Below are 21,838 nucleotides of genomic sequence, written 5' to 3'. Positions count from 1 at the left end.
AACACGTTAGTTAGATTCCTCACCTTAGATTCCTCACCTTAGAATATCCCCAGGCGTCAGACTGGATCCGGAAGATTTTTCGTCAGCAATACCCCTTGCGCGTCGCTAGGCGTCGTCTGCGGCTCCGCGTCCATCGTCGGCGTCGTGCGCCGGAATGACGTCGTCGGAGTACTTAGACGCCGCCCTCGCGCGCTGACGTCAGTTCTTCTTTTTTCCGCGCCAGTAAGCGCAGATCCGGGAGAGCTACCCCTTTAGTCACTTTTTGACTAACTTTTCTCGATCCTTTTTAGGTCTCGCGAGCCAAAGGCTCGAAAGAGACATTTTATAACTAGGCTTTTTCAAAGTGCTGCCGTGGCCTAAAGCTACAGTGCACGTGAACGTGCACGCGCGCAGCGGCCAATCACTGCTGCGCGCGCACCACTCGCGTGCTTGCCACACAGCGCTCCCGCCCAAGCGATCGCGATCACTTTCGCTTTGATCGCGATCGCTATTACTTTCGTTTTCGGCCGCGCGGCCGAATGCTTGTTCTTCCTGTAACTGGCATGGCGCCGCTTCAAGAGTGTTTTCTTTCATCAACTCGGCGCCTGCCTCTCATCTGTTGACATGGTGGCCAAGCTTTTGTTCCACGGCATAAACAAGTACGAGAGTACGCAGACACATCGCCTCCATTCTCTTTATCGGGGGCATTCTTTCGAAAAAGCAGCACTTTAGTTTATCGCATTTACCATTTCATATGTGTAGCACACAGCCATGCAGAAGCAAGCTCCGCCCCCCGAATCGGCGCCTGCCTCTCATCTGTTGACATGGTGGCCAAGCTTTTGTTCCACGGCATAAACAAGTACGAGAGTACGCAGACACATCGCCTCCATTCTCTTTATCGGGGGCATTCTTTCGAAAAAGCAGCACTTTAGTTTATCGCATTTACCATTTCATATGTGTAGCACACAGCCATGCAGAAGCAAGCTCCGCCCCCCGAATCGACATGAACACCCATAGCCCCAGTATCCCTGGCTGCTCTCGTCCTGGTGCTTCGTGTATCTGCTGTGCCTTTACTTCACAGTGGACGAGAAAGAAGATCCTGTCTTGGGAGAGCTGTGCTCCGAGTAAAGGGCGCGCGGCCACTACAGGGAACTCTTGCCAAGAAGGCACTGTCCGAGGATTGAATGCCAAATAAATCACCAGTGTACTCCCACACACGCATGGGACTTTTTTCGGAGGAAAATAAGTTGTTTCTAGCATGCACAGTCTTGGTGAGTTACCATTTCTGTGATATTGCGGCGAAGCGACTGTAGATATTCAGAGGTGTGGGGTCATATTTCACATTTGTTTAGTGAAAGTCTGCAGGGGAGCCTCCGTGACCTCATCAGCACAGACATGGCTCAATAGCTTCGGAGTCCGGAAATAAATGTGGTACTTTAAATGGTAGTCATAGGTGGAAGGAAGATAGTGAAACCAGTGACCCAGCACCATCCACACAAAAGCCGTTTACTCTGCGCTATGGCTATGTGGAATAATAAAAGCAGCAAACCTTTGCTTCCGATTACACAAGTACCGGCACTTCGCTGCAGGGTATTCGCACCAGCGTATCTCCCAGAGATAACTGTTACAACTCAACAAATAACTACAGTAATAAAGGGTACTTATCCAGCTCTCACAGGTGTCCCTCGGTCGAGGCACTGTAATGTTGAGATCATGTATTAATAGTGTGATGGAACAAAATTATTGGTTACAGCGAGGTATACAGCGAGTATCTCGCTGTTGTCGATGTAGCACCAAATGTAGATGGTGGAGGGGGGGGTTGAGGGGGGGAGGCAAGGTATCTCAAAATCAAAGACGAACAAGGTGCAGTTTGTATTAATTGTTAGGCAGTTTCAAAAATAAACTTCTCAAATATTGTTCACATTCTGGAGGTGCTACAAATGGCAGAAACGCCTGCTACTCACAGGTAATGTTCAGTTGACATCGCCCTCTGAACTTTCGCGTATTCGTAAAGAGTGATGGAGTTCTCATTACTAACCGCGCGTGCACTGAAAGACATCCATGAAACGTTCCCGACATTTCGTTCATCTCATTGATATTTGTAATTTTAAACAGCTGACACCCTGCTACCAGACATGGTACTAAATTTACATTTTACAATAAGTCAAAGGGAGACCACAATGCTGCCCAAGAAATCCATAAACAAATGTTTAATCCGTTTTTTAACCATTGAAAGATTCTTGTATGACAACTTGCTCAAAAAGTCGCATTTTAAAAAAAGTTTTAAACACAAAAAATAATCATAATTTAATATTCTGACAACCGCTTGTTTTCAGTGTAAATACATCTTTAATTACTTGCCCGGAAAAGATGTTTAAATTGAACATCCTGTGGACAGCTGCGTCGATTATTATTGTGTGGAATTTTTCTAAAATAAAACATAAAAAATATGAGCTCATGGCTTCAGAGAGAGAGAGCTGACCCGAAGCCACTGTACATTGCTTGTTATATCGCTGCATGCTCCCTCAGGTGTAATTTTCATGGTGCTAATATGTTTGTCTACCTTGCAGCCCCTGTTCTTTTAGGGAAACAGAACTGTATTGTCAGCTTCTTACAAAAACGCATGTAGCAAAGAAGATTTGCTGCCGCATGCAGCCCTCCAGCCCTGTCCCTGCATTGTAGCCTTTCTGTGGGTTTTGCTAGGGGAACAGGCTCAGTTCCTGGATTCTGGATCTGGGAGGGCCAGGAAGAAGCACGGGGAGTGGGCAAAATGCAACTATTTTTCCTGCCAGCCAGTCAGGTGTTCACTTCCCTGAGCTGCGCATAATCTTCCTGTTCTCTGTGCTAGCCCTTTTGGGTGCATTTTTTTGCTCTCTTTGTGTCCAGCTGTGGCACCCAATGTTCCAAGTCGGCAGTGAATATTTAGTCATAACTGCTGTTCCACAGTCTGTTTAGAAAACTGCCGAGAGTTTGAGCTATTGGCATTAAAAAAAATAACAATGCCTTTTATATATGTGTCGGGTTTAAGACACATGAATAAAAGGCATTGTCGTTTACAATGCCAATCGCTTAAACTCTTGCAAAAGCGAGACCTATTGCATTGAAAATGCTTGTTGATCTTGTCTCGACTCCGGTGCCGATAGGATGCCTGGTTTTAAAGCCTGTGCTGACTGCAACCGCTTGATGTCGGTTACGGACCATCACCGCTGGTGCCTTTACTGCTTGGGCCTCGACCACGACACGGAGTCGTGTTCGGACTGCAAGGCCCTGACCTCGAAGGCTAGACGGGAGCGGTCCCGTAAGCTTCTCGAGCTTCGCCACTCGGCTCCGCGCCCCTCTCGATCCCGGTCCAGGAGGAGGTCCAAGGATCGGTCGCGGAGCCGCAGCCGACGTCATCATCGATCATCTGGCTCCAAGTCTTCGGGTAAGTCGAAGCACTCCAAGAAGTCCAAGAGGCGACACCGCTCTTCGGACTCCCCTCGCTGGTCGCTCGACTCGGCCGAGGGTCAGGGTGGTTCCACCCCCGCGGCTCCAGCGGAGCCGCAGGCGCCACGCAAGTCCCCATACCCGCCGGACCCTGGGACTGACGCGACGCCGGCGGAAGTCAGTGCCTTCCTCTCGGCCATGAGGAACCTGGCTCCGCCGTCGACGCCCGCTGGCGCGCCTTCGGGCCCCGCGGACCCGACTGGGCAACCTTGCCTGCCGGCGGCTCCAGCCCCATCGACGGCTCCGGCCTCGACGCCGCAAGTGCCCGAGGGACCCGTTCCCGAGTCCCCGCCGACGCCGGTCGACCTCGTCACGCCTCCTCCGCCGGCGTCGACACCGGTACCACCTCCGACGCCGGCTCCGCTCGGCGTCGAGCCCCAGTTCAGCCCCGCTCCGGGCCCGGCGCCGTTACGGCGTCGATGGACGCCGCGTTCGGCGCCGCTGGACGCCGCGTTCGGCGCCGCTGGAGACACATTATGTCTATCGCCCGGCTCCGATCCTTCCTCCTGCATACCAGGAATCGGATGATGGGGGCGAATGGGAGGGATCCGAGGATCCTATGGCCGTTCAGGCTCAACTGTCACAGGACTGGGCAGATGAACTGGGGGAGGCCAGTGGTCTGGATACCTCTCCAGACACTGGATTCATCTCTCCTCCGACTGTGGCTTCGGAGGAGGGTGCTGCTTTCTCTGTGGTGCTGCGCAAGGCGGCCGCAGCCCTTGGGCTCGAGCTACCTGCCGTGGCTGTGAGGACTAACGTCCTCACTGAGGTGCTTCAGTCTGCAGCAAGCTCCACTGAGCCTCTGCTGCCATTCAATGAGGCCCTCACTGACGTTCTGCAGGGCACCTGGTCCAAGCCCTCCACAGTTCCTCCTGTGGACAGGAACGTCGCCAGGCGCCACCGCCCTGCTCCGGGCGACCCCAGTTTTCTGTCCCAACACCCTACCCCCGAGACCCTGGTTATCCAGGCCTCTACCTCCCAATCCTCCTTCCCGACCGCTCCGCCGGACCGGGATTCCAAGAGACTGGAACAGTTCGGCAAAAAGCTGTTCTCCTCCCTTAGTTTGGGCCTGCGGTCTTTGAACACCGCCTGTCTCTTGGACCGTTATTCCCACTCTCTGTGGGATACGGTGGAGGACGTGCTGCCCCTGTGTCCGGAGGAGGTCCAGACACGACTTACCCAGGCTCTGGCCGATGGGAGGGATGCAGCGCGACATGCTATCCGATGTGGGCTTGACACTACGGACTCGCTGGGTAGGGCGATTTCTACCTCAGTGGCGCTTAGACGTCACGCCTGGCTGCGGTCCACATCCTTTTCGGGCGATGTCCACAGCACCCTCATGGACATGCCCTTTGATGGCACTCGCCTTTTCGGCGAGAAAGCGGACAGTGCGCTGAATCGCTTTAAGGACTCCCGGGCTACGGCCAAGTCCTTGGGCCTCTCGGCCCCGCGGTCGCAAACTTCCGCCTTTCGTGGCCAAGGAAGGGGTGCCTCCTCACGTACGCCTAGCCACCAGCCGCAGAACCAACCTGCGCGTGGTCGCGGACGTGGTTTCCGCCGAGGCGGTTCTGGAGGACGACGCGGTCAGCCCACATCCACCCCGGCAGCATCCGCCTCAAAGCCTTCCTAGTCCAAGCTTTCAGGCCCATTCCACGCCAGTGGGCGGCAGAGTTCGCCATCACCTGCTCCACTGGCAGTCCATCACATCGGACAGGTGGGTGCTGCAAATCGTCCGAAGGGGCTACTCCCTCCCCTTCGAGATGACCCCTCCAGCCATGCCACCGCAGCACCACCGTATCTCGGGGGATCATTTGAATCTTCTCCACGAGGAAGTTTCGGCCCTCTTGGCCAAGGGGGCCGTCGAGCGCGTCCCGAGCCCAGAAGTAGGTCGTGGTTGTTATTCCCACTACTTTCTGGTTCCCAAGAAGGGCAAAGGGGGCCTACGCCCTATCTTGGACCTCCGGAACGTCAATGCCTTCCTCCGGAAGGAAAGGTTCAAGATGTTAACTTTGGCTCAGGTTCTAGCTGCCCTAGACCCTGGAGACTGGATGGTAGCGTTGGACTTGCAGGACGCATATTTCCACATCCCCGTCCTGCCGGCCCACCGGCGTTACCTGCGGTTCACGGTGGGCCAAGAGCACTTTCAGTTTACCGTGCTCCCCTTCCGCCTCACCAGTGCCCCTCGGGTGTTCACGAAAGTGATGGCGGTGGTCGCAGCTCATCTGCGCAGATCAGGGGTTCCAGTCTTCCTCTATCTCGACGACTGGTTGTTGAAGGCGGGCTCGCCCCAGACAGTCGTCTCCCACCTCCAGACTACTGCGGATCTCCTGCATTTGCTGGGATTTTCCATCAACGTGCCGAAGTCACATCTGAGTCCCTCTCAGAAGCTCTTCTTCATCGGAGCGGTTCTCGATTCGGCGCAGTTCCAGGTCTATCCGCCGGAACAGCGGGTCCGGGATATTCAGGCCCTGATTCCCATCTTTCGGCCTCTATCCTGGGTTTCGGTCAGGCTAGTGTTGCAGCTTCTGGGGCTGATGGCCTCCTGCATCCTCCTAGTGCATCACGCCAGGCGGCGCATGCGGGCTCTGCAGTGGGACCTGAAGTTTCAGTGGGCCCAGCATCACGGCAACCTGTCCGACCATGTCTTGATCTCGGAGGGCACTGCACAGCAGTTGCAGTGGTGGCTCACGGACCGCGATTGGGTCAAGGGCAAGAGCCTCTCCCTTCCCCAACCGGAGCATGTCGTAGTGACGGATGCGTCCCTCCTGGGATGGGGTGGCCATATGGGAGAGGCGGAGATCAGAGGCCTCTGGTCTCCGGCGGAGTCTCGTCTCCACATCAACCTGTTGGAGTTGAGAGCGATCCGACTTGCACTGAAAGCCTTCCTTCCCTCTGTCAGGGGAAGTGTCGTGCAGGTGTTCACGGACAACACCACCGCCATGTGGTATTGCAACGAACAGGGCGGGGTGGGGTCGTGGACCCTTTGTCAGGAGGCTCTGCGCCTCTGGACGTGGCTGGAACACCAGGGCGTCACCCTAGTGGTTCAACATCTGGCGGGCTCTCTGAACGCCAGAGCAGACGAACTCAGCCGCCGGTGCATGATGGATCACGAATGGCGTCTGAACTCCAAAGTGGCGCAAGGTCTCTTTCAGCAGTGGGGAGAGCCTTGGTTAGATCTATTCGCCACCGAAGAGAACGCGCAATGTCAGCAGTTCTGCGCGTTGGAATTTCCAAGGCGGCACTCGCTCGGCGACGCTTTTCGTCACGAGTGGAGTTGCGGTCTGTTGTACGCCTTTCCGCCTATACCACTTCTGCCCAGAGTGCTGAAGAAGATCAGGCACGACCGGGCCCAAGTCATCTTGGTGGCTCCGGATTGGGCACGAAGGTACTGGTATCCCGAGCTACTCAGTATGTTGACCGATCCTCCGATACGTCTGCCCCTTCGGGAGGATCTTCTGTCGCAGCAGCAGGGGACGGTCCTCCACCCGAACCTGTCCAGCCTCCACCTCCATGCGTGGAGATTGAGCGGCGGCAGTTGATGCCATTTGACTTGCCTCCTGAAGTCTGTGATATCATTCTGGCAGCCAGGCGTCCCTCCACAAAGACGGTATACGCCTGCCGGTGGAACAAATTTGTGGCATGGTGCACAGCACAGGCTGTGGATCCCCTTTCCGCCCCTCTTTCTGAGGTTCTACTGTTTCTTCTTTCTTTGGCCCGGCAGGGCTCTGCCCTGGGCACCCTGAAAGGTTATCTTGCTGCCATCTCTGCCTTCTTGCGGCTTCCTGATCAGCCTTCTCTTTTCAAGTCCCCTGTAGTTACACGCTTTCTAAAAGGCATTACTCACACGTTTCCTCCTGTCCCTTTTGTAATGCCTCAGTGGGACTTGAATCTTGTTCTCACATTTCTAATGTGTGCTCCCTTTGAGCTCTTCATAATTGTCCTCTTCGTCTGCTGACGCTTAAGACTGCTTTTCTGGTAGCCATCACCTCGGCTAGACGGGTGAGTGAGCTCCAGGCTTTATCTTCAAAGCCTCCTTTTCTCTCTGTTCATCTGGACAAGGTTGTCCTTCGGCCTCGTCCCTCCTTTCTTCCGAAAGTGGTGACTCCATTTCATCTTGGGCAGTCTGTCACCTTGCCCACCTTCTTTCCGCCTCCGCATCCTTCCAAGGAGGAAGAGAGGCTCCACCGTCTGGACCCAAAACGTGCGCTCTCCTTTTATCTGGACCGCACAAAGCAGTTCCGGGTGGACGACCAACTTTTCGTTGGATACGTGGGTGCTAAGAAGGGGAAAGCTGTGCACAAACGGACCATCTCTCGGTGGGTCGTTTTGTGCATCAAAATTTGTTACTCCTTGGCAACAAAGGACCCTCCTGTTGGGCTGCGCGCCCATTCTACTCGGGCCACGGCGGCTACCACTGCTTTGGGACGGGGTGTCCCTTTGCAGGACATCTGTCAGGCGGCAACGTGGGCTTCGCTACACACGTTTGCCAGGCATTATTGCCTTGACAGCCAAGTCCGGAGGGATGGCTTCTTTGGCCGTTCTGTCCTCCAGGACTTTCTGGTGTGATCTTGGTTCGCAGACCCACCACCGGCGATGGTATTGCTTGGGTATCTATTCTAAGGTGAGGAATCTAACTAACGTGTTTCTTTCAGATGAACAAGTTACTTACCTTCGGTAACGATGTATCTGTAAGAAACATTAGTTAGTTAGATTCCTCACCGACCCACCCATCCTCCCCGTTCTGCGAACTGACATCTAGGGTTAAGGTTATCCTTTTCAGGCCCCAAGATTTTATTTTTGGCACCAGTGTAGGTCTTTGCATGGCTCTGCGTTCCTGGCGCGGAAAGCTATGTACAAGAACTGACGTCAGCGCGCGAGGGCGGCGTCTAAGTACTCCGACGACGTCATTCCGGCGCACGACGCCGACGACGGACGCGGAGCCGCAGACGACGCCTAGCGACGCGCAAGGGGTATTTCTGACGAAAAATCTTCCGGATCCAGTCTGACGCCTGGGGATATTCTAAGGTGAGGAATCTAAGGTGAGGAATCTAACTAAATAATGTTTCTTACAGATACATCGTTACCGAAGGTAAGTAACTTGTTCTACAGGCCCAGGAGAGCGGATGGCTCTCTACCCAGGGGTCCAGCAGCATGTCTGCTGTGTGGCAGCCTAGGCAGCCCCTCAGACAAGACATGGATTGTAGGTTAGGTTCAGGGGGCATCTCTAAGATATCCTCTGTCGTGCATTGTACATTAAATCCTCCACTGGCATCAGTGCGGGTTTAATGTGCTGAGAAGTTTGATACCAAACTTCTCGGTCTTTAGTGGAGCCATCATGGTGCTGTGGAGTTCGTGTTGACGATCTCCCAACACCATATACTCTTAAATGGCAGCACTGCACTTACAGTGCCCAGGAATGGACCTGGGTACTGTAGGGGCACAGGGCTCATGCTCCTGTACCCACACCACTGGCATAGGGCATCCAGCTAGAGGGGTGGCTGATGTATGCCAGGGCAGTGTGTGTTGTGGGCATGGCACACAGGGATGTGTGCCATGTAGACTCTCTGTTTTGTTCTATGCCCAGCCACTCAGCCTGCAAGGGCAGTGTGTTTGTGTCAGGGTACAGGGCCTCTAAGGGTGGCACAATAAGTGCTGCAGCCCTTGGTACCTCGTGTACCATTTACCAGGAGCTGACATGTGGCCAGGGTTTGCCAATTTGGGTTTAGGTTTCAGCACAGTTTTTAGGGAAGGAACATAGGCCCTGGGCACCTGATTGGCAGGAGCCCAAGGCACACTCAGTCAAAGTACATTCAGCAAAAAGTGGGGGCATACCATGCAAGAAAGATGGCACTTTCTCGCACCAGTGCCCAGAACATATACTCAAGATGGCTTCCCTGTTCACTGGTAATGTCCTAGAATCAACATGGACCTCACAGGGGAGTATGTTCTGACATGTAATACGATGCACCCTGCCCTAGGGCTGTAAGCCCTGCTGTAAAGGTGGCTGACTTATATTACATGCAGTGTCTACAGGCATGGCACACAGGAGGTGTGCCATGTTGGGTCTTTACTTTGCTCTGCACCATGTCACGCAGCCTGCAAAGGCAGTTTGCATGAATGTAGTGGGGGGTTCACTTAAGGTGGCACAATACTTGCTGGTACCATTTACTAGAGACTTACAGGGGGTGCTTAAGGTATTGCCAATTGGAGCAACAATTGCACAGTTTTAGGGAAAGAGCTCTGGCACTGGGGACCTGGATAGAAGGAGCCCAGTGCACTTTTGTCAGTATTGTATCAAACACCAGACAAAACGTGGGAGTGACCATGTCAAATATTCCTGTAGTGGTAGATGCTTTTCTTCTCTCCGTGAGATTGCGGAAGCAGCATGGACTGTCACTCCCCTGTATCAACCGGACAGTCAGTGGGATTTGCTACACAGCCGCCATGGTGCGAGTTTAGGGAAAGGAGGTCTGGATCAAATAGTAAAACAATGCAGCAAACTAAACTAATAAAAAGACACTGGTTGTGCGTCTCCCTGTAGGAGAAGAAAGATGCATTAGTGACTTCTCCAGATTTTAGATCTCTGCTTCAATTTTGTGTCCTTGTTTATCTTTTGAAACCAACACCTACCTGAGGTGGTTCTAAACCCAACCTGATCTGGATTTGAACTATAGGTTTCTCAGCTCCTCACTTTTAAGGAGGGATGTCTGAATCTAGGAACAATCAGTTAGTACAGTTCTTAAATTTGAATACATCTTTTGTTTACACATTAACTTTTTTCTCATGCACTTACTCCAGGACTCTGCATGGTTCCTTAGGAGAAAGCTCCCTGGGTCCTTTATGTATACCTGAGAGAACCTTGCACAGGGATCAAAATTGTTTGCCTGTGGTGTCTGGGGTCGAACCACGACTCGAAGACCTGTGGGTTGTGCACGTCGATTAACTCTTAAGACCATGAGGCAAAACTTTACCTCACCAAGCACAAGAAGACACTGTGCCAAGACTGCTTTAAGTCCTTCTCCAAGTTAAAAGTTTGTTCCCGGTCCAGCTCCCATTACGGGAGTTGATGAACTCGCTGTCATCAAGTCAGCATAAGAAACTTAAGACATTGAAGCAAATTCTGCTCATTCACACCATTACCCACTCCCCTGATGAAGTGCATGGGCAGTTCCAACGGTCCCATCCCTGCTCCTGCCGTCTTTGGAGCCAGTTCCCCAGCTGGTCCTTGCCCAGCCAAAGCCAACCCAAGAGTTTAGTTCACCCATGCTCCGGCTCTTTAGTTCCTTACTGGCTTTCTCTGGTGCACTCTCTGACACCGTGTAGCTGAGAGGCCTACCACCTAGATTTCCGCCAGCAGGTTCACCCTTGGCACCAGCTATATCCTCTCTGCCACCTCTTCTCTGGGCTCCAGAAGACATGCTGCCTTCGATGCCCTTACCCAATCCAGGCTTGGGCACGTCGATGCAGGTGCCGACTTTGCCGCCCAAAGGTGGCAATGATTGCTCTTTCCGATGCCGAATTGACATCGGTATGAATTTGACCGACGTCCTAACCCAATCCGACCGAGGTTTCTGCTCTCTCATTATTATCAAAGAGGCAACATTTCTTACATTCTATTTGTAGCACAGACTCCTACAATGATGCTGATCAGCCCTAGGCTGATGACAATTGGTATCCGGACTTGTAAGATGTCTTGGGGCTAGACACCTCACCAAATCTGCCCTTCCTGGTGCACAAATTGAAGATTACGCAGCTCGAAAAATCTGAAAAATGTTACTAGTCCTGCAGGTCTAGTACCTTGAAAAACCTCCTCGACCTAACAGTAACCTACTTGACCTCCGTCTCTGAAAGCGGAGCAAATGTGACAAGATAACAAGATTTAAAGGCATCTTTATTGCTCATTTGCTTTGTGAGCAATAAAAAGGCCTTTAAATCCTGTTATCTTGTCACATTTGCACTGTTTTCAAAGACAGAGGACAAAAGTTAGTATGTTTTCCTACTCGCCAGAAAGGGCGAGTAGGACCTAAAAATAACTCGACCTCATTAAATTGACCTCGCAAATGCGAGCGGTCGAGTGGATTTGTCGAACCCTGCGATTGCATGGTTATGCGTAGGGCGGCTGAGGTCCCTGAGCTCCAGCTACCCACTATAGAGGTGAAAACAAATGTTCTGATGGAAGTCCTGGTGCCTGGCCAGACTGCTTTTGAGTGGCTCCAACCTTTCAACAAGGCCTTGACAGATATCCAGCTAGGGGCTTGGACTAAGCCTTGTACGGGCCCTCCGGTTAACTGGCAGATTGCCTGATGCTATCGCCCTGCTCCAGGTGGCCTGGCCTTTTTGCCACAGCACCTTTCTCCTGAGAACCTCGTAGTGCAGGCCTCCACCACCTGGACCACCCCAACAATGTTCTTTCCATTCCCCCTGACAGGCAGTTGGAGTGCGCGTAGACATTTGATAAATTCCTCATCGCATCTGCCAGTTTGGCCCTTCGATCCATTAATGCTTCCTGCCTACTTAGCCGCTGCACTCATGCCCTCTAGGACTTGTTGGTGCAAGTCCTCCTAGGTGTTACTGAAGATCTTCACTGTGCTCTGTAACAGGCCATTCAGGCTACTGTCTCCACCGGACAGACTATTGGCACCAGTGTTGCCATTTATTGCTTGTGTGGCTATCTTCAGCTTAGTTCTTGTGCAATGTTTTGTTCTCCCTGATGGACATTCCGCTCGATGGGATTCCCTGTTCGGGGACCAGGCTGAATCTGGCTTTGAACATTTAAGGAGAGTAGGGCCACTGTTAGCTCTCAGGTCCTTTCTACCAAGGCTTTCCAGGAACACTTCCAACTTTCATTTTTGTGTCTTCGGCCATGGCATTCACTATTACCAGCCTGTCCCAGGCAGCATCCACTGATTCTATCCGGGCTGGCAAGCCATCCCATCGGACAGGTGGTTTCTCTGAAATGTTCGTAAAGGGTGCAACTTACCCTTCCTTTCGTCCTACCCGCACCTTCCACCGTCTACTCAATGACTGACCTCTTTTCATTTTGCGACGGAAGGTGCAACCCTTTTGACCAAAGGGACTACTGAGAGGGTGCCGGCACCAGAAGTAGGATGTGGTTGTTAGTCCCACTACTCTCTAGTGGCAAATAGGGACGGAGGTCTTCAGCCTATTCTAGATCTGTGCCCAGACAGTTTCTTCCTTCACAAGGAGAAGTTAAAAATGCTCACTCTGGCCCTGGTCTTGCCTGTCCTTGACCCTGAAGACTGGATGGTGGAGCTGTACCTGCAGGACACATATTGCTATATTCCCGTCCTGCTAGCTCATCTGTGCTACCTGCGATTTGTGGTGACAGAGGAGCATTTTCTCTGGTCTTACCAGCATCCCTAGCAAGTTCACTAAAGTGATAGCGGTGGTGTAACCACACCTTTGGAGGTCAGGGGTGCCAGTCTTCCCCTACCTCGAAGAATGTCTTTTGAAAGCAGCCTCGTCTTACGCAGTGATCAGCCGCCATACGGCAGCAAACCTCCTGTCCTCTTTAAAGTTCACTATAAGCATGACTTCTTCACAGATGCTCTCCTTTATTGGAGCCATTCTAGATACTGTTTGGTTTTGTATCTTTCCTCCGATAAAGAGATTCCTGAACATTCGTTCTATGATCAACATCTTTCAGCCTCCGTCCTGGATTTCAGTGAGGTTGACTCTGAGGCTGATGGCCTCCTGCATCCTGCTGGTCGAGCATGCCAGGTGGTATATGCGGGCTCTGAAGTGGGATCTGAAGTCCTAGTGGACCCAGCATCAAGGGGACCTCTCCAATCACGTCCAGATGTCAGAGAAATCTACGAAAGATCTGCAGTGGTGGCTACTGGACCTCCATTGGGTCAGCAACAGACTCCTCTCTCTTCCCCATCCAGAACGGACAATGGTGACCGATGCATCGCTTATGGTTTGGGATAGCCATGTAGCGGAGGTGGGTATCAGAGGCCTCTGGTCTTCAGCCGAGAACTGGATCCATATCAACCATCCAGACCTGAGGGATATCTGTTTCGCACTGAAAGCCTTCCTGCCCTTCATCAAGGGGAAGCTGGTAAAGGTGCTCACGTACAACACCACTGCCATGTGGTACTTCAACAAACCAGGTCGGGATTGGTCAGCGGCTGACCCCTCTCCTCTATCGACCCATAACTGACAGTGATGGCCAATGCATCGCTTCTGGACTGTGACAGCCATCTAGGAGAGGTGGAGATCTGGTCGGATTAGAGTTCACGGACCCTATACCATGAGCCCTTGCACCTCTGGAAACGGCTGGACCACTAAGGAATTTTTCTGGTGGTGAACCTCCTGGCAGGTAGGTTGAATGCCGGGGTGAACAAACTCAGCCGCTGACGCCTGGTGGATCACGAATTGTAGCTACAGCCGGAGGTCTCTTCCCCGATTGGGGAGAACATTGGATTGATCTGCTTACCTCTGATGAGAACACACAATGTCAGCACTTCAGCTTGTTGGCGTTTCCAAGGCATCTCTCTTATGATGCGTTCCGCTTTGAATGGAACTTGGGACTTCCGTATGCCTTCCCACTAATACCATTCCTGCCCGAGTTCTCAAGAAGAACAGGACGGATCGGGCCCAAGTCATTCCAGTGACTCTAACTGGGCACGGAGATTATGGTATTCAGATCTCCTGGGTTTGAGCATTTGTTCTCCAATAAGGCTACCCCTCTGGGAGGATCTGCTGTTATAGCAGAATGGTTGAGTTCTCCACCCCGGCCTTTTGCAATCGCCACCTTCATTCATGCAGATTGAGTGGTCCCAGCACTATTATTTGCCGACGACACTATCCTGATCTCGCAGACCGAAGGGCTTGCAAAATTTAGTGGATGATTTAACATGTACTGCAATCTAGAAGGCCTAGAAATAAATATTGGGAAAACAAAGTATATGGCCATAAACCCCCACAAGGACTTCAGAACCAGTCTTGGGGTGAATAATCGGATATTAGAGCATGTCCCAAACTTCACCTATTTGAGTATACTACTCAATTCAAAGTTGACATGGAAATCGCAGATAAATAACTCTGCACTGGCGCTCGCACAGGGGTCCGGGCTATTCTTAATAGTATAGCCTGTCCTCAAGAAAACCAACGACACTAGCACTAGAGGTTTACAAATGTAAAGTACAGGCAGCTGCCCTATATGGATCAGAACTCTGGGGTAATGGCGATATTAAGCAAATTAACTGGGAGAATACGTTTGTGAGGAGAACCTTGGGGCTACCCCTGGTAACACCACTTACCCCAATGTTTCACGATTTAAATGTAAAACGTATAGGGCAAATTGCTCCTCTATGCCCGTTGCTTTACTGGATCTAAATACCTGCTTACAGTAGGGTTTAAACGAAGAAAGAAGGGGCTAAAATTGTGACGTTGCAGTGAACAATGCATTCCCTTGTTTGGAATTTGCACTATGAAGGATGTTACTTTTTATTGTAAATACTCTATATCCTGTTATATTGTTTTTAACGATCTTACATACACGTGCAGGGTGGGGTCTAGATTGTAGCAATGTAATAAATAGCAGGCTCTCTCCCCACCATGGACTTTGTACTGAAACCGCTCATAGTTTTATCATCATATTGTATATACGGTTCAACTGATCTTAGATACTACCGGAAATGATGGCTTTCTAAGGACTTATTGATAAATTCAAGGACTGGCATTTCCTTTGTTGGTTCGGCTCTTAGGGCTGAAACCTAAACAGTATTTCCATGTATGTTTATAATATATTTAATTGTGGACTATTTGAAAATCTTCTTTTAGTGTGAAACTTTTATGGCCTACGGTCGAAATAAAGTATTTCAAATGAAATTAAATGAGTGGTGACACCTGACCACCTTCGGCCTTACTCTGGAGGTGATTGATGTCACCTTGGCAGCCATGTGTCTAAACAAAAACTGTTTATGCTTGTCATTGGGACAAATTTATAGTTTGGCGTGGATCTCACCAGTTTGACCCCTGCAGGACAATCTAGCTAATGTTTTATTGTGCTGTCTCTTGGCACTGGCACAGTTTAAGGTTATCTTTCAACCTTTTCTACCTTCTTACTGTTGCCTGATGAGCCCTCTTTCTTTAAATCACTTGTTATGTGTTTTTTGAAAGGGCTGCAACATGTTTCCCCGGTCTCCGTTTTTAATGCCCTAATGGGACTTCAATCTTGTCCGTCCGTATCTGATGTGTACTCCATTTGAGCAGCTCCAGTGTTCCTTTACAGCTTCCAAACATCAAAACTGTGTTCTTGTCGCTACACTTCCGCACAGTGTGTGTGTGACACCTTCACACTTTACGTGTTCATCCTCCATACACCTTCTTCTTCCCAAACAAGCTAGTTCTGCATACTAGAGAATTGTTTCTCCTGAAAGTTGTGACAATGTACCACGCGGTCAGTCCATCATTCTGCTGGCGTTCTGTGCTCCACCTCACCCCTCTGAGGAAGAGTGGCTCCATCACTTGCAGCCCAAGACAGTGCTTGGCTTCTACATCGATGCACCAAAGACCACAAGGTGGACGATAAACCCTTTGTGGGGTTGGTCAGAGCGACAAAAGGCATGGCTTGCAGAAGTGTTCCAACTCTCCCTTTGTCGTGCTCTGCATTAAGATATGTTGCGCACTGGCGAAGAAGCAACCTCTGGATGGACTTCGTGCCCACTCCACAAGGGCCAAAGCTGCTACAACTGTTGGCATGTGGAGTCCTAGTCCAAATCCCTGTCCTTGACATCTGCCAGGCAGCTACATGGCGTTCCTCCATACGTTCACGAAACACTATTCTCTGGACAGCTTAGTCTGCCGAGAAGGGCACTTTGCCCGCTCGGTCCAGCAGGACAATTTGTTTTGAGTCCATCCACAGCCCACCTCTAACAGGTACTGTTTTGGTGTCTATGCAGAAGCTGAGAATTCTGCGACTAGAAATATTTATTAGGAGAACAATTTACTTATCTTTGGAAATGCATTTTATGGTGGAGACTCTATCTTGCTGCAGAATTTTCACCGACCCTCCCATCCTCCTCATTCTGTGGTTGGACTCTATCCTTTAATAAGGTCCCAAGTCTAGGAATCTGCACACTTATATACTGATTTGCTTTTGGGGTGCCACATCTGGAGACAGTCAATCTCCACAGCAACTGATGTCAGTGCCCGGGAGGGGCCATTTTATAGGACCCTCGCATCATTTCCGAAGTGGAACGCGGTCAGTGCAGAGCTGCACAGCACCACCTCCTGGCGTGCAAAGGTACAACAAAATTGTTTCCAGATACAGTCCGACTCCTGGGGAATACTTAAAAGGTGAGAAATCTGCGGCTAGATAGTCTCTACCAGAAAGAGCGTTACTGAAGTAAGTAACATGTTTGTTTGCTTATTAAACTTTGCAGTGTTTTCTACAGAAATATATGAAATATTTTTGTATTTTAGTTAGTTAATGGTCAGTGTTCTCCTACCGACCTCCTCAACTGCTGTGAAAAAGTTAATCATTTTTGTAAGCTGGAATAAACGTCACAACATGATCTTAATGACTTTTTTCATTGTTGTGTTACTTGTATTCTTTTATTAGGACAAATTGGCCAAAGTGGCTTCCCATCAGCTCCAGAGGAGTCCTCTACAGGAAAGTCCAAGTCCAGGTCAACAGAAATGCATGCACAGCCGCAGTCGTCTCCAACTTTAGTTGCACAGGGAAGCCATTCAGTGCTTCAAGGATCTTTGTTGCAAAGGAAAACCAGTGTATTTCAATGCCAGCCTATACCTGGACAGATTTCTGTGGTAAAAGATTCCAACTACTGTTCGGATCAGCCTCAGCAGCAAGCAAAATCTACCAAGACCTTTGTGGAGGGGAAATGCAGTAAGAAGAAAAAGAAACTTAGAAAAAAGAAAACATTGAGAGCTGCACATGTACCAGAGAACAGTGACACTGAACAGGACATAGGTTGTAATCCAGTTTGGAAAATCAAATGCAAGAAAATGGCCAAGGAGGGAAAGGTTACAACATCCACTTCCTTCGACCAAGAGGAGAGCAGCACAGCTCTGGGTAACGAGAGGAACAAAGACGAGAATGACTCTGATTCCTCTGTCGAGGTTGTGGAGGTCTCTAATCCTAAATTTGAAGTGGTAGATATTGACTCCGCACTTGAAGAGGGAAAGCCTGACAGCCCCTCAAAAAGGGATCCTTCAAGTAACACTGAGAAGAGATTAGTGGAAGTAGCTCGGTCAGGTTATGATGAAGTCTCCTCTACCAGTGAGATGGGATCCAACTACAAAAATGGAGTTCTGAGAAGGTGAGGACACTAAATGCATAAACAATTTCTTTCATATTTAGGTGTTTTCATTTGAAATCTAAGAAGAAAGTAGACTAATAATTGTGCACCTGTTTCAGGACTCCTCATTTCCTTGTCAAACAAACACTCCGGTTGGGGTAACATTTAAACAGGCTATATGAGGAATTTAAATGAACAGGCATCAGCTGTATAAAGTTGTTGAAATGTGTAGGAAGCTGCCTCTGTATATGGGATACCACTAGGTGGTTGTACCGTGCACAGAGTCCAGAGATTCTCTCAGAAGTGTACAGGGCTCAATGCAAAACCAAAGTGCTCGATTTATGGTAGTGTGGACGAGCAGCCTTCGGCCTAACACAGAGGAGTGTAAGACATTTGTTGTGCACACAATGACTAATGAATGGCACAGGACTAAAAAAGGAGATCCACACCAATTTTATAAAAATAAGCTTTGTTTGGGTTTTATTTTAAGACCAAGATATTCGCAAAAAGGTAAATAAGTTTTTCAGGAAAAATCCTTTAGTCTTTTAAAAGTCGACACTTAGTGCCGTTCAATGTTATCCTATAGAGGAAATCTACATTGCGGTTTCACGGGTAAGTACCCAACTTACCGTTCCAGTCTTCATGGTTTCAGATCTGCAGAGGGCAAGGTACAGGTAAACACGAAGTCGGCACCATCGGCAGCACAGGGGTGGCCGGGTGCAGAGGTCAAATTTGATGAGAGGCCCAATGTGTTTCAATGGTGACAGACGGGCGCTTGGAGTCACGCTGCTAGCAGGCAAGTAGATCGGTTGCAGGGGCCAAGCCGGAGGTTAGAGCAAGCACGGGGGGGGCACAAGGCAGCACCAAACAAACACCACCAGCGGCACAGGGGCAGCCGGGTATGTGGTGCAAATACAGCGTTGGGTGCTCAATGCCTTTCCATGAGAAACTCAGTTGGACAAACAGGCTGTAGGCGTTTAGGTCAGAGGTCACCAGCTACAGCAGAGATGCTTGCTGTGGGTCGTAGGGACTCCGTTGGTCGAGATCCCCAAGGCCCAGTACTTTGGGTGCAGGGGTGTCCTTTGATGTCTGGCGTTTCCAACGCTGGACTTGAGGTCAGGATCACTGGGGAATCGGTTCTAGATTTGTGGGCCACCTGGACGCGGGCCGGAGGCATTGGATGCAGAGTAGGCAGGACTCTTGGTTCCTGAGGAGTCCTATGCATGGATTTCTTGGGCACAGATCTACTGTCCTCTGGAGTTCTGGTCTTTATGAAAGGTCCAGCAGTCTTCCTCGGGTTCTGGAGGTTGCTGGCTGCAGGGCAAGCATCATTTTCTTTTGAAGGTTCTTTGAAGCTGGAGACAGGCCGATAGGTCTCAGGCCTACTCAATAGGCGTCTTCAGGCTTTGCTGCATGGTGTCTTCTTTGTCCTTCTTCTTAAATCGACAGGAACTAGCATCAGGGTCTAGGGGAGCCTTCTAAAAACTAAGTTTAGGGGCAGTTTAAGGGAGTGTCAGGTAGGGCCAATTGGCACCTTACCTGGGGTGACTACACCCTCAATTATGCAACCCTCCTATGGGCGGAGGCATAGTCCTAGCCCTGATTGGAGGAGTCCCTCAATCTTTAAGATGGCTGGGACTGCAAAGGTGTACTTCACCTCGCCTCCTTCACCTTAGGGGTGCAGTTAGCAGAGGTGGATACACCTCCAATTCTTTCTATGTTTTCCATCCCAAAGTGGGGGTGCAAACCTGGGGGCTGCCATCTGCTTCTAGCAGCAGAGGTTGGGGGTCACATTACAAAGGCAGCATGCCTTTGAACTTCCCTCTTGAGCACTGTGTCCAGCCTGAGGGAGGAGGTATGACACCTCCGCCCAGGATGTGCATTGTTTTTGGTCCCAGAGAGCAGAGGAACTTGACCCAGGGGTCCAGAAACATGTCTGTTGGTGGCAGGCTGTGGCCACACCAGGGTTGGTAGGTTTTCACTGGGCACCTTGAGGGTCCCTCCGAGTACATTTATCAATAAATCCCATTCTGGTATCATTGTGGGTTTATTGAGTGAGAGGAGTAGTTGTAGGAAGCTGGGTTTCGTTTGCAGTAATCCTTCCCACTTTTTGCCAGACTGCTGATGCACTTTGAATTTATGTGCCCTGAGTCCCTGCCAATAAGGTTCCCATGGCCTGTGTTCTATCCCAAAACTGTACCTTGTTCCCCCAAATGGCACATCTCTGGCCACATGTCAGTCCCTTTTTAAGAGGTACCATGAGCCCTGTGGCAAGGTTAGGCCTCTAGGGGCTCAGGCACTTATTGCGCCACCCTTAGAGGCCCTATACACATAGATATATATATAATATATACACACACACACACACACATTTCCCCCCCCCCACCCTCCTAGCTGCGTGCACTATACCAGTGCCCTGTACCCCTACAGTGCCTAAGCCAATTCGTAGACATTGCAAGTGCAGTAATGCCATTAACCCCTTCCATGCTCATGACGAGCTCAGCTCGTCATTACGGCCCGCCCACGCGCGAAAAATTCCCCGCCTGAGCGGGAGAATTAATCAGTGGGCGGGATCGTGAAAATGCACTCAGAGAGCATCTTAGAGATGCCCTCTGAAAAACGACCAGTCTTTGGTGGGTTCCCTGACTGGTACACACCAGCCTGCCACAACAAGACATGTTTCTGGACCCTTGGGGAGGGACCCTTCGCTCTCTGAACCCAGAAGAAAAGCCCTTCCTGGGTGGAGGTGGTCACACCTCCCCCAGGCCAGGAAGAGCCATCTGCGGCAGGGGAACTTCAAAGGCCTTGCCGCCTTTGTAATGCGACCCCCAGCCTCTCCTGCTATCAGGAGCAGGCCCCCTTCCTGTCTCCCCCTCCTTTTTGGCAGGAAGAATTAGCCAGCCCAGAAGGTGTGCCCACATCTCAACTCCACCCCATAAGGTGGGGAGGCGAGGTGACGCCCTCTCTCATTGCCCGCCATCTTGCAGATAGCAGGTACTCCTCAATTCAGGATTAGGGGTTGTGCCCACTCCCTTACGTGGGGTGAGCACAGCGAGGATGTATTCACTGTAAGGTCAATAGCCCATTGGCTACTGACCTCGAGACCCCTAAAACACCCCCTAAATACAGCCCTGAACCTAGAAGACAGATTCCTGCAACCTACCCAGAAGGACGAAAGAAGACTCCCAGCAGAGGAGACTGCAGAGAACAACTGACGTGGCCCCAGCCCTAACGGCCTGTCTGCAGTTTCCAGAGATCCTGCACCAAAAGTCGCCTTGGCCTGCAGGCAGCAACCTCCATAACCCCTGGGAGGACTGATTGCCTTCAACAAAGTCTGGACCTCCTGTGAACAGCAGTTCTGTTCAACAGACTCTCCAAAGCAAGACTCGGAGCCTGCTGAGGAAAAAGAAACCTGATGCCTGGTACCACCACTCCACCAGTCCCAGCGATGTCCCCCAGCGTTCCAGAATCCGAGTCCCCCGTGGGTTGACCCCTCCAGGACTCCCCGACGTCACCTGCAGCCTCTGCACGGACACCCATCCCCGAGTGGCCCAGTAATGTGAAATCCGACCTCAAAAGACAACCATGAATCCTGCGCCCTGGAGAAAAGAACCCAAGGTGCACCTGCGTCCCTAAGCCCTCCAACTTACCTGCCCAGCTGTTGGTTGCTCTCAGAAGTCTTCCTGGACCGAGCCTGTAGCTAAAAACCAAAACCGGCAATCCCAATTGAAAACCGGGCACCCAATGCCAAAACAGCACCTTTCACCCGGCCGCCCCTGTGCCGCTGTGGGTGCACCTTGTGTGCTAAACCGGATCCCCCTTTGCCCTGAGCCTAACACCAGGAGCTTCACTCCCACAAACCTGTGGCCAGCTCGTGAGCAGCCACCAACCGAAGGCCACCTAACCCCCATTGGAGAACATAGGGCCTCAGCACTGTGCACCCGGCCGCTCTAGTGCCAATGAGGGTGCTTTGAGAGTGCATCCTTGACCCTGGGGGACCCTTGTTCTAACCCCAGAAACTCAACCCCAAACACTGAGTATTTACCTGTTAACCGATAACTTTATGTTCGAGGCATATGAGCTGC

At 50.9% G+C, this 21,838-nt stretch overlaps 1 protein-coding gene across 3 annotated transcripts in view; it reads left to right on the top strand.

Annotated features, from left to right (window-relative positions):
* ZNF106 (zinc finger protein 106) overlaps positions 1-21,838 on the top strand; it is a 387,174-nt gene that overhangs the window by 211,219 nt on the left and 154,117 nt on the right. For all 3 annotated transcript variants that reach the window (XM_085627097.1, XM_085627096.1, XM_085627098.1), the window contains exon 12: positions 17,057-17,774. In XM_085627097.1, the coding sequence (XP_085483223.1) occupies positions 17,057-17,774 (718 nt within the window). The remainder of the gene's footprint in view (positions 1-17,056; positions 17,775-21,838) is intronic.

This window comes from Triturus cristatus, chromosome 9 (genome assembly GCF_964204655.1).
Source record: "Triturus cristatus chromosome 9, aTriCri1.1, whole genome shotgun sequence".
Classification (NCBI taxonomy): Eukaryota; Metazoa; Chordata; class Amphibia; order Caudata; family Salamandridae; genus Triturus; species Triturus cristatus.
Note: the sequence above shows the minus strand (reverse complement) of the source record. Positions and strands in the feature narration are given on the sequence as shown.